Here is an 11648-nt window from a genome sequence, read left to right as displayed (position 1 = left end):
CCATGGGAAATTACTAAATAACAAAGTGGGACACTAATACTATAGTAAAAATGACTGGAAACTTATGCACTTTTATTTCTGGAATTTTCCATTTAATATTTTCAGTCCACAGTTGACCTCTAGCAATTGAAATCACAGAAAATGAAACAAAAGCAAAGGGGACTACTGTACTCAAGTTCTGCTCCACTCTGTAAAGGTTCATGGGTCTTGGTGGCCCAGTCACATGTGAGTGACTCTGGGAAGGATCCTAGGGTAGTGACACCCTCAGAAGTTAACAGGAACAACTGGTCTGTCTGTTCCACTTGAATTTTTAACTATACACTGACTGCAAAACATTTAGAAAGGACTGCAAACTAGAAAAAGAAATCCCTGAACAGATTTAATGTAAGTCTTTGAGATGGTGCTTTGTACAAACCCCTCCCTTTTTTGTAGGGGGGCGGGGCAAGGCAATAGGAGATTTCAGAAAATGGTAGCAATTACTTCTTTCAATTGCAGTGAGAGTGAGGAATCCTGTTCCTCCTCCCACACTTTGTAAAATCCATCCAGCACAAAGAACTGTCCAGCAGGAGGTGGCTCTGCCTCAGGTGCCCAGAGGGAGATGGCACTGTCTGCAAAGCATCTTCAGCTCCGAGGTAGCTCAGCTTAGGTGTATAAAGTCTCTTCCAGCCGCCTGTGCCTTTGTACTGGGGAAGCCATCTGCCCACAGCATGGTCAGTGTGCACAGTGTGGACCCAGGAAGGCACACGGAAACTTAAAGCAGAGGCAGATCTTCCATGTTTGAGGGATCTGTGCTGCCATAGTGGGCAGACCTGGTGTGGCCCTGAGGATTCTGGGAGGGAGGGAGCCACTCTTGTTAAGATAGGGACATACAGGTCGCAGGATCTTAGGAAGGGAAGACCTCCCCCCTCCCTCCTTAGCCTGGAATGCCACAGCAAGGCTGCAGGAGTCACTTTCCACAGCAAGTGAGTCCATGGCCCGGTCTGCAGCAAGTCCAGACACAGTGCTGGTGGCTGCAGCTCAGCAGGATGGTAAAGTGCTTCGATGGGCAGCTGTTACTTTCTGGCTGGTTCCCAAATCACCTGAGGCACCATCTGGACATTACATAAAGTGGAAGTGGTCCTATTCACCAGGAGTAAAACCAGAAAAAGCCAATTCCTACTAAAAAGCCCGAGTTGCTAAATGCCCTTTTCTATTGGCTTTCATGTCTTCAAGGTACTACGTTTTAACTCACTTTTAGATAAGGGTACAGTTTGTGATGGGGGTTGGGAAACACGGAGGCAGAAAAGAAGAGGTTCATAAATATCCCTTAGGGTTCCACCTGTGAGGGAAAAAGTCAAGCCCCATGCAGAACCCACACGTGCATCCAGATGAGCTGAGACCAGGAGTAGCTTCTGGAAGGGTTCACATGTTAATGTAGGAGTTTGTTGTAAGTCCATGAGCTTGGTGACTGCTATAACACACTGGCATCTTCCATGGCCTCTATCCACCTGTGAAACAGAAGACAGCACTGGGCATCTATGTGACTGGACTAGAGTCCTGGTAGTCTGAAGCCAAGAACTGTGTCATGTTTGGATCTACTTCCCAGACATGTTTCCCACACTTAGAAAACAGCCTGGGACAGTGTGAAAGATGACTGAACCGATGCCCACCCATATAAAGGAATCATGAGGGTCTCAGTCCCAGGACCCAGAACACGGAGGCCTACAGTCGTGCGAGGACCCCCCAGGGCCCGGGTAGAATAATGCAGGACAACACTGCATCATGGCAGACAAGGGAATGGAAGACTAGCTGTTGCTGGTACCTCTGAGCAGAATTGCTGTCCTCTGCTTTGAAGCTATAAAACAGGGTTTTCTTGTGATAAAGATGAAAAACAGGTCCTGCTTCACTGCTGCCTTCCTCCTTTTCTGGGGCAATAGTAAAACCCAGCAGAGGTATGCTCTCCATGGCCACTTTGTCCTGCAGGGGACAGAAGGAAAACCTGATGTTAAAACCACACCCATAGCCCCGCCCCACCCCATGCCTAAGGCTCAGGAACCATCATAAAAGGACACTGAAGGGATGAAAGAGCTGAAGGACGACGGGAGGAACTCTGTGCACTGCTCTTCTGTACGTGGCATGGCCATTGTGTCCCGAACTCGCTGCAGCCATGGTCACTGGCACAGGATCAAGTCAGGTGGAAATCAAATTCATTGGATGTAGTGGGTGACATGCGCACGCACACACAGACACACAGACACACACACACACACACACACACACACACACACACACGCACACACACACACACACACACATGAGGGCATCAATGTGGAGAAGGGGACATGTTGTGGGGTGTTGGTGGAGTAGAGGGTGGATAAGATCAAGATACATTGTATACAAATGTGAAATTGCCAAATAATAAATAAAAGATTTTTAAAACCTGTATCAGCCCCTAGCACTGGTCCTTGCCTCCAGTGGAGGAGCACCTATGGGTGGGGCAGATTCTGAGCACCTGTGCTTTCAGCCAGCACCAGGCCAGGAGAGGAAAGAGACTTCACAGGTTCTGATGGCAAACTAGGGTTGCACATGCTCAGTGCCATTGTCTTTTAAATTCTCTACCACAGACAGAGAAGCAATATCCCAAGATCACACAGCTAGCATAGAGGAAGAGCCAGGATTTGAACTCACAGTCTTCCAGCTTTCTTCTGACAGACTGAAGTAGTCAATGACTTTGTGTCCTAGAGTTTGTTCAAGTAGCACATTCAGTGTGCATTCTGCCAAGTCTTTTGCCTCAGCAAAAGCCTTCCAGGGTCTAGGCTATGACACCATGAGCCCTCATGAGATGGACCAAGAGAACACACAGGACATTGGAAATACAATGCTCCATGGAAAAATCCAAGGTCTTTACATATGAAGAAAGTAGATTCTTATATAGATGAAAAATGCATGTTTATAAGTAGCAAAGACTCCATAAAGCACACCGAGAGAGAGAGAGAGAGAGAGAGAGAGAGAGAGAGAGAGAGAGAGAGAGAGAGAGACAGAGACAGAGAGAGAGAGAGAGACAGAGAGAGAGAGAGACAGAGAGAGAGAGAGAGAGAGACAGAGAGAGAGACAGAGAGACAGAGAGAGAGAGAGAGAGAGAGAGAGAGAGAGAGAGAGAGAGAGAGAGAGAGAGAGAGAGAGAGAGAGAGAGAGAGAATCCAGCCCAGTGGAATGGTAGCTGCAGGAGGAGGAAGGGAGCCAACCAAGCACCTGCTACTGAAGGTTCCTGGAGAAAGCACCTGGCAGATGGCAACTTTGCTCAGACATAGTGTCTTGTCAAGCTAGAATTCCCCTAGCCTGACAGGTTACAAAATGCCCTGCCACTGTCCTGGCTTGTTTTGGTTTTTTGGTTTTTGTTTCGTTTTTGTTGTTTATAAGACAAAGCCTTACACTGTAGCCAAGGCTGGCCTGGGTCTCATGGTAATTCCCCTGCCTCAGCTTTCTTGAGTACCAAAATCCATTGGCATGCATCACCATGCTCTGCTCTCAGTCTTGTCTTCTTAGGAGAGGGCTGCTCTAAGCTGTGCTCCAACTTTCAGTTTGAAAAGATGAGGCCCTGTCCTCCACGCAAAGTCCCACTGTGGACAAATGAACAAAGGTCCTCTCTGTCTGTCTGCCCCTCTGCTGGCCTAATGCCTGAAGATGAGACACACACTGACCACCACAGCTGCAGATCTGTCAAGAGGGAGGCATGTTACCTGAGAAGGCCTAGCCCCAGGCTGGTCTTCCACCAACAGTTGGGGCTTCTTTTTATTTATTTTTTATTTACTTTTGCTTTTTTAAAAAAATTATTTATTTATTAATTCATTCTTATTATATCTTAATTGTTATCCCATCCCTTCTACCCTCCCATTCCTCCCTTCCTCCCACTTTGACCCTATTCCCCTCCCCTATGACTGTGACTGAGGGGGACCTCCTCCCCCTGTGTATGATCATAGGGTATAAAGTCTCTTCTTGGTAGCCTGCTATCCTTCCCCTGAGTGCCACCAGGCCTCCTCATCAAGGGGATATGGTCAAATATGGGGCACCAGAGTTTGTGTGAAAGTCAGTCCCACTCTCCACTCATCTGTAGATAATGGCCTATCCCTTGGCTAGATCTGGGTAGGGGTTCACAGTTGGGGCTTCTTTAAGTGGAGCTGTACAGTGGATTTGGCTTACGGAAGCCCCAAGGTGGTAGGACCTGGAGATGGAAACCACCTTATTGTCCAGCCCATTGAGCCTCCATGGGACTAGCCAGCAAGATCACATCACTACAGGACACATCTGTCTACCTTGGGAGCAGGCTGGGCATTAGGCCTCTCTGGCTTGGATTTTATTTTTGAGGTAGAGGCTCATATTGTCTAGGCTGGTTTTGTAATCACTCTGTAGCTGAGGAGGACCTTGAACTTCTGCCTCTTCTGACTCAGCGCTAGAGTTACAGGCTTCCGCTGTCATAGCTAGGCTCTGTGGGCTAGGGACTGAACCCCAGGCTTCCTGCATGCTGGGCAAATGTTCTATGAACCGAGCTGCAACCCTGCTCCTTCCTTGTATTTTAGAAACTAAAAGCAATATGTCCTATAAAAGTAACAATGCCCTTGTATTTAGATGCCTCACAGGAGCCCTCGGCTTTTTTTTTTTTTTTTTCCTTTGGTTTTTTGGTCTTGGTTTTTTGAGGCAGGGTCTCTTTATGTAGTCTTGGCTGGCCTGGACTTGCTTTGTAGACCAGGCTGGCCTTGAACTCACAGCAATCCACCTGCCTCTGCCTCCCGAGTGCTAGGATTAAAGGCATGCGCCACCACTGCCCGCCTGCCTTCAGCTACTTTAGTAAAAACAATAGACGGGCACACAGGGAACAGTTTTCTTTCTTTCTTTCTTTCTTTCTGTCTTTCTTTCTTTCTTTTTTTTCTTTTTCTTTGAGACCAGGCTGACCTCAAACTCACAGTGATCTGTCTGCCTCTGCCTCTGCCTCCCGAGTGCTGGGCTTAAAGGTGGAGCAGTTTTCTCTGAGCTGCTGCGTGCTGTCCTAAGCAACCAAGATAGAGAACAGAAGCCAGTTTTCTCTTGTGACCTTGTCCTGGCTGCTGAGCCTGTGACATTTAAGTACTCTGTGAGTGTTCACAGCCAAACTCCAACATAAAAATTTGATTACCAGCCCAAGAGGTCCCAACGCCTAGTCACGCCTGCAGGTGACGTGATGCATGAGGACCCCAGCTGGCTGCCCCTTGCTCCCTACCCCTACTGTCACATACATGCTTAGCACAGGCCTCCCTGAGAGACCAGCCGCAGAAAGAACCCACCTCACTGGCCAGGTAGGTGTAGAGTACTTTGCCCTTGATGACAAGCCAGAGTTTCTTCCAGCGCCGCTTACCGCTCTTACAGCGGCTCAAGTAGCCGCTGATGGCAGAGCCCTCTCCTGACGCCGCCACCTGGTGGAAGGGAAAGTAGGCAAACAGTCAAAAATGGCTGGGCAGACAGTTGGCAAAGGCACGTGAAAGCTGATCAGAGCTCCGTGCTCTTGCGCTCAGCAAAGCTGCCTCAGGGTCTAAGAAGCAGATATAAAAGTCTAAATCTGCCTCCACCCCTCTTTGGGACACTACACTCTCCCAGGCTGCAGGGCTGTTCCGACATCTTCAGCTTAGAATCTCTCACACATAAGAAGGAATCTTGTACCAATTACCTAACAGGTATGAGGGCAGGGCACTCCCGCCTGGTGGAGTAAATACAGGCCTACTGTGCCATACTGCTGCCGGTGTTTAGGTGACACCCTGCTGCACAGGCTCTGGTAACACTGGCTAACACCGAATGGGGCTCTTGCTATACTGTATGAGGGCCTGCAACAGAAAGCAAAGAAAACCAAAGAGACCCCCCCCCCCCCAGTTTGGCCTGGAAGGATGCAGTCCAGGGATTCCGTCAGGCTCCGGCAGTAACTATGGATACTACTAGGCAATCTACTGACTTCTTGTGGGCCTCCATTTTTCTAACTAGTATACAGCATAAAGTGTCCTGACAGATACAGTGCCTGGCCTGTGGTGAGTGAGCTGGAAAGCAACATGGCCAAGTTTAGGGATAATCTCATTTTACAGACACAGTACCTGGAGCCCATAGGAACAAGGGATTTCCTGAAGCTCAGCCTCCTCCCCACCCCCCAATTTAATGAAGGACAATGCCAGGGACTCTGAGCAAACATTCAGGGCTTAGAACCTAGAGGCTACAACCAGCTCACACTGAAAAGGAAGCTAGGGTTAATTTCATCCTGGAGCAGGGCACAAGACTCCTAACTTTTGCATGGGCCCTTGCCCCACCTGCCCTGATGGAGCAACCTTCTGGGTTGCTCACACCGGCTCCCTCCACTTGCCCCTGGGAACTGCGGCAACATTGCAGAGGCACAGCCCCAGCAATGGGAGAGGGTGCTGGGAGCGGAGCTCTAGGGTCCTCACCATCTTCTGGATCTTCTACTGGACCAAAGGGCAGGCAGAAGTAAACAAGGATCTGTGAACACGTTTTTGCATTGTGAACATGTGAACGTTCCTTGAAGGCTCTATAGGAATTTTGGTCATGGCTGGAAAGGTAGAGAAACTCACCTCTGTTCTATACTGTTTTGTATATGTTTTTAAACCAGGTATATATCATTCTTAAGTGACCATAACTTTGCACATTATCAATAGGCAGGCACTGTACCACTAAGCTATGCTTTGGCCATATTTCCAAGCAATTCAGTTGATATGTTAATGTTGATAGGTTAATGGCTAAAACAGTACCCACTTACAGATTTCGCTCCCTCACACATCTTCACGCCCATGGCTTGATGTTGAACATTAATGGGGACTTAGATGAAGTTGGCCATGCCTCTTGGACAGGCTCTACTCATGGGCACACACTGCTTGGGGTTCCTGCCTGCAGGATAGACCAGTGTTCAGCCAGTTTTGAGGGTTCTTGCATAGTCTCATAGCCTCGGGGAAGCTCGGCACCTCAGCTGTCTCCTCCCCACAGCCTGGGAACACATGGGGCTCACAAATGCTGACACAGGAGAATTAACTGTGACTGCAATTCACCAGTGACCTGAGCAGGCCCTCTGGGCACTACTTCTGTGCTATGGGGCAGGAGAAAAAGAGAGACAAGGGGGTGGGGGTGGGCCCAAGATGCCTCCCAAGCTCCTCTGCAGCTCCATAGGTGTCTCCTAAAGACAGAATTATTCTTAGCGCCAGCTGGGCTCATTCTTACATTCTTTCCTGGCAGGAGTTCTCTTTGTCCAGAAGAACCTGGCCAGGCTGGGCACAGGAGGATCTGAGCCTTCCCTCAGAGAGCAGGAGCCTCTCAAGCCACTGTCTCCCATGTATGCCTTACCTCGGTCAGGGCCGAAGGGACTTTCTTCTGCTTCTTGAAAGTTGAAGGGCTAATGCTGTGGAAGACGGAGGAGAAGGAGCTGCCCGTGGAGAAGCGGGATGGGGACAGCGGGAAGCTCATGCTGACCGGACGCTCTGCAGAGGTGAGAAGCCAGGGGAAGGGTTGTCTCCTTCCGGAACGCTGGCTCAGGTCCCTCCAAGGCTCATGGGGGTGGTGGGAGTCGATGGTACCAGGATGGCTGGCACGCTCCTTCCTGCTGATGCTGTGCCATGGCTCTAGGAGGTGGGTGGGGGGGGCCTCTTTCCCAAGATACTGGGAAGCTGTCCTGAATCCTCCAGCAGGAATATGTGTCCCCTGAAGACCTTGGCGTGGCCTCAGGAAGGCCCAAGATACATCTGCTGTGCCTCCTTTCCGATATTTCTGTCACAGCCTATCACTTAAGTACTAAGTCTCAAAGGTTAATTTAGCTTCTTTTTCCATAACTCACAAGCCCTTCCTAGCACCCTTCCAAACACGCTAAAAGATTCCAAAGACAGTAGGCCCGTGGAATACTCCCAGTAGTCCTGCCGTGGGCCGGGGGCTTTGTGGGGGGCCACAGTTAGTAGCACATACTGCTCTTGCAGTGGATCTGAGGTTGGTTCCCAGCACCCACATCAGGTGGCTCACAGCTGCCTTTAACTCCAGCTCCAGGGGAATCGGATGTCTTCTTCTGGCCTTCCGGGGTACCAGCACTCAGATGTACATACCCATGCAGACACACATAATTAAAAATAAATCTTAAAAAAAAAAAGTTCCACAGAACATAGGCCCATGGAATACCCCAAAAGGATCCTCCATGGTGGACAGCCATCGCAGCCCTGCCCTCTGGGTGCTTTTATATGGGCACAGCTGCTATCAACTTTCTATGGAGGCCAGGTCTTGAGCCTTGACTTCCCCAGGGGCTGCCCTTATGTGGAACCTCTTCCCCTTTCCTCAGGAGAAAGTGGGTTCACATGGGAATCCAGGGCACAGAGGCACTATGGGAACTTGAGGAGAAGCCATCAGGCCTGGAAGAAGGTAAGAGCCTTCTGGAGTTACCTCTCATGGGGCCCTGGACAGGCCCATTCCTCAGCTTCAGCTCCCGGAAGCAGCCATCACAGACCTTGGCCATGCGGTTCTTGAGGCACTTCAGTGGGTACTTGTTTCGAGAGCAGTTCCGGCACACAATCTGACGTCATGGTGGGAACGCACGTGTGTAAGCTGTCAGTCACCCTCTCAGCTTGTGCTCTCAGTTTCTTAGCCCATACCTCCTCCAGGGAGCCCCCCTCCCCCAGGTTCCTAGCTGCTTTTGTGTCATGCCGACCCCTGTTTTTCCAGGCTGGGCTGCAAAGTGTCCCCGAGCAAGTACTTGCTTTTCTGAAGAGCTGTCCCCGTAACCATAAAGTATCACTTGTCTAACAATCACAATTGTAAGCACCCCGGTGTTCTTAACATTAGGTACGGTTGGTGGCAGAAGGGGCCTGGGACTGGCCATGATTGGTGGGCCTCAGTGATATAGGAAGCAACAAGCTACAGGGATTGCCTTGAACTCGTCTTGCTCTGGCGCTCTGGACCCCACAGGCAGGGACATGCTCTCCCTTCCCCGAGCACCCCCTGTCCCAAGTCTGTCACTCACCTTGCCACAGGCATGGCAGTGGTGGCGTCTCACAGTGAGCGAGAAGTCGCAGCCGCAGTTCATGCACATCATGGTATGTGTGACTGGCACCAGGGTTGGGAGTCTCTCCCCGAGGCTGATGCCCAGCCTCTCCCGGATCTGCGGCAGCCAGCAACCACAGTCAGGAGAGAGCCAGAGGGACAGCTGGGGTATTGTGTCCCCTTTCTCCCTAATTGTGAGTAAAGTTTCTGGCATCCCTTGGTCTGCTTGCCAGACTGCAAGGCATGCTCCTGGGTAGAACTGTGGTGCCATGCTCTGACAGGGGCATGGTAGATGGGATGAAGGAGGGCATTGCCAGGAGCCCTAGGGGGCATCTGTCCTCTTACTGTGAGTAGCCTACTGCAGGACCTATTCTGGGAACCCTGGGGCAGCCCCTACTCACCTCCACACTGTGGTGGAAGGCAGCCAGGGCCTGGGTCTTGTAGTCCTCTGGGAGGGCTCTGGTCAGACAGTAGTGCCATTCGTCCCTCTCGGCACAGGAGCTGTAGGCACAGGCTGGGTGAACCACAGTGCCATGACTCTGACTGGCACCCTCTGTCTTGCTATGAGTCCTTGCTCAGCAGCAGCCTCTAGGCCTGAGTCTAGCCCAGTGTCAAAGCCCCTTTCTGCCCGGAGGCAGCTGGGTAGAAATTCTAAACGCCCACTAGGTGTCGCTCTCGCCCTGCACAGGAGCTCTCCACAGCCCAGAAAAGCCTTAGCACTGAGAAGGCATCACTTTGGCCTGCAGTTCAGAGGGCAAAAGGGTAAGGTAGGCAGCCAGGGTCACACTGCTTAAAGAAGACATTCCTCCAGTGGTCGAGGTCTTGGATATCAGGTAAGTAGGCCTGCCAATGGCAGCTGGTCCTCCAGGCCATAGGACAGACAGACAGACGGACAGATAGACAGCAGTACCCCAGTCAGGAGGAGACAATCAGTGTGATCTGTTACCATGGCTGGGCACACAAAAACTACACCCTGAGCCCTTAGGCCCCTGAGTGCATCAAGCCGAGAGGTGAAGCCATGGAGCCACCCCAAGAATCACCTCCTCCAGAAAGTTTCCCTTCCCCTTTTGGGACCTGCCCGTCTCCGCCCCCGCCCCTTTGTCCATTCTATTATATAGGATTATAGCAAAAAGGTGCCACCTACAAATATGGAGCTCTCACCAGATCCCAAATCTACTGGAACCTTGGTCTTGCATTTCCCAACTGCTGGACTGGGAGAAGCAGATTTTGTTTCTCCAACAACTTGTTCACCGCGTTTCAATTACAGCACCCTCCCACATACTGAGACCCTCCCCAAAAGACGGAATGGTTGGTGACGGGCATTCACTCATCATTTTCCTCTTGCCCTATCAGGAGGGAAGTGCCAAGGCTGACAGCCCACTGATCACATGATACATCTGAGTCACCCGAGGATCACATGTTGAACAACAACCAAGAGCTATATTTTTGATAAGATGCTTTCATCGGGCCTACAGTCTCCGGGCAGAGGAACCAGCATTCACGTTTGGTTTTGTGCTGCTGAGGACTGAGCCAGGGCCTTGAGTATGCTGGGCAGGCACTTTACCACTGAGCTAAGGCCCGAACCTCAGGAATTTTTCTTTTCTTTTTTATTTTGGCTATTGTTTTTTATTTGTGTGTGTGTGTGTGTGTGTGATGTGTGTGTGTCGTGTGTGTGTGTGTGTGTGTGTGTGTGTGGTGTGTGTGTGTGTGTGTGTGTGTGTGTGTGTGTGTGTGTGTGTGTGCATAGCATGAGTGTAGAGGTCAGAGTCAACTTCAGGTATCTTCCTCAATCATTCTTAACTTTGTTGATCTTTATTTTAAAAGAAAAGATTTATTATTATGTGTGTTTTGCCTGTGTGTATGTACGTACATGATGCACACACAATGCCCATGGTGGCCAGAAGCATGCTTTATAACTGGGGTATGGCTCCCCATACCTTGCAGACAGCATCAGGCAGGACTCGGGAGTTTCGATCTTCAGAGCATAGGGCACTTTGTCCATCACAGGGCGGCTGACCTGCCAGGAAAGCCAATAGTATCTGCCTCAGGGTGGGAGAGGGAGTAGCACAGACAGCTTTGCCTACTGGTACTAGGTGAACAGGGCTCTGACCAACAAGGATGCTTTCACTGCTTGCTGCTCTGCTGTCTTTCCTCAGCACCACCTCTTTAGACACATCCTCAGATGGCATCAGAATTAACTTTCCAAATTGTTCTCTGTCCCAAGAGTTCCCCCAAAGCGCCCACACACCCTCACGTTTGAGACCAAGATTAACCGTGCTAGTCCAAACATTACACATACAACAGCTGAGATGGATGAATAGAGAACACACACACACACACACACACACACACACACACACACACACACACACACACACACACACAGAGAGAGAGAGAGAGAGAGACAGACAGACAGACAGACAGACACACAGACACACAGACACACAGACACAGAGAGAGAGAGAGAGAGAGAGACGGGGGGCCAATGGGTATTCCTAGAAAAGGAAGGGGAAGGAGACTCTCAGCAAGCTGCCACATGGACACCTTGACCACAATGCCAAGCTCCAAAAGTGCCAGCTCCAAGAAGGCAAATGCTGTGGCATTCTATCTACATGAGGTCACTCAGCCAA

General features: G+C 50.4%; 1 protein-coding gene across 1 annotated transcript in view; it reads right to left on the bottom strand.

Moving 5' to 3' along the window:
• Positions 1–903: 903 nt before the first annotated feature.
• The window catches only part of Fgd5 (FYVE, RhoGEF and PH domain containing 5), a 100306-nt gene continuing 89561 nt past the window's right edge, over positions 904–11648 (bottom strand). Inside the window, exons 14-21 of the mRNA XM_051154927.1 lie at positions 10956–11035; positions 9420–9519; positions 8999–9136; positions 8422–8551; positions 7345–7478; positions 5298–5426; positions 1802–1956; positions 904–1487 (exon numbers count right to left, since the gene is read on the bottom strand). Coding sequence (XP_051010884.1) covers positions 1451–1487; positions 1802–1956; positions 5298–5426; positions 7345–7478; positions 8422–8551; positions 8999–9136; positions 9420–9519; positions 10956–11035 — 903 coding nt within the window. The 3' untranslated portion in view covers positions 904–1450. The remainder of the gene's footprint in view (positions 1488–1801; positions 1957–5297; positions 5427–7344; positions 7479–8421; positions 8552–8998; positions 9137–9419; positions 9520–10955; positions 11036–11648) is intronic.

This window comes from Acomys russatus, chromosome 13 (genome assembly GCF_903995435.1).
Source record: "Acomys russatus chromosome 13, mAcoRus1.1, whole genome shotgun sequence".
Classification (NCBI taxonomy): domain Eukaryota; kingdom Metazoa; phylum Chordata; class Mammalia; order Rodentia; family Muridae; genus Acomys; species Acomys russatus.
Note: the sequence above shows the minus strand (reverse complement) of the source record. Positions and strands in the feature narration are given on the sequence as shown.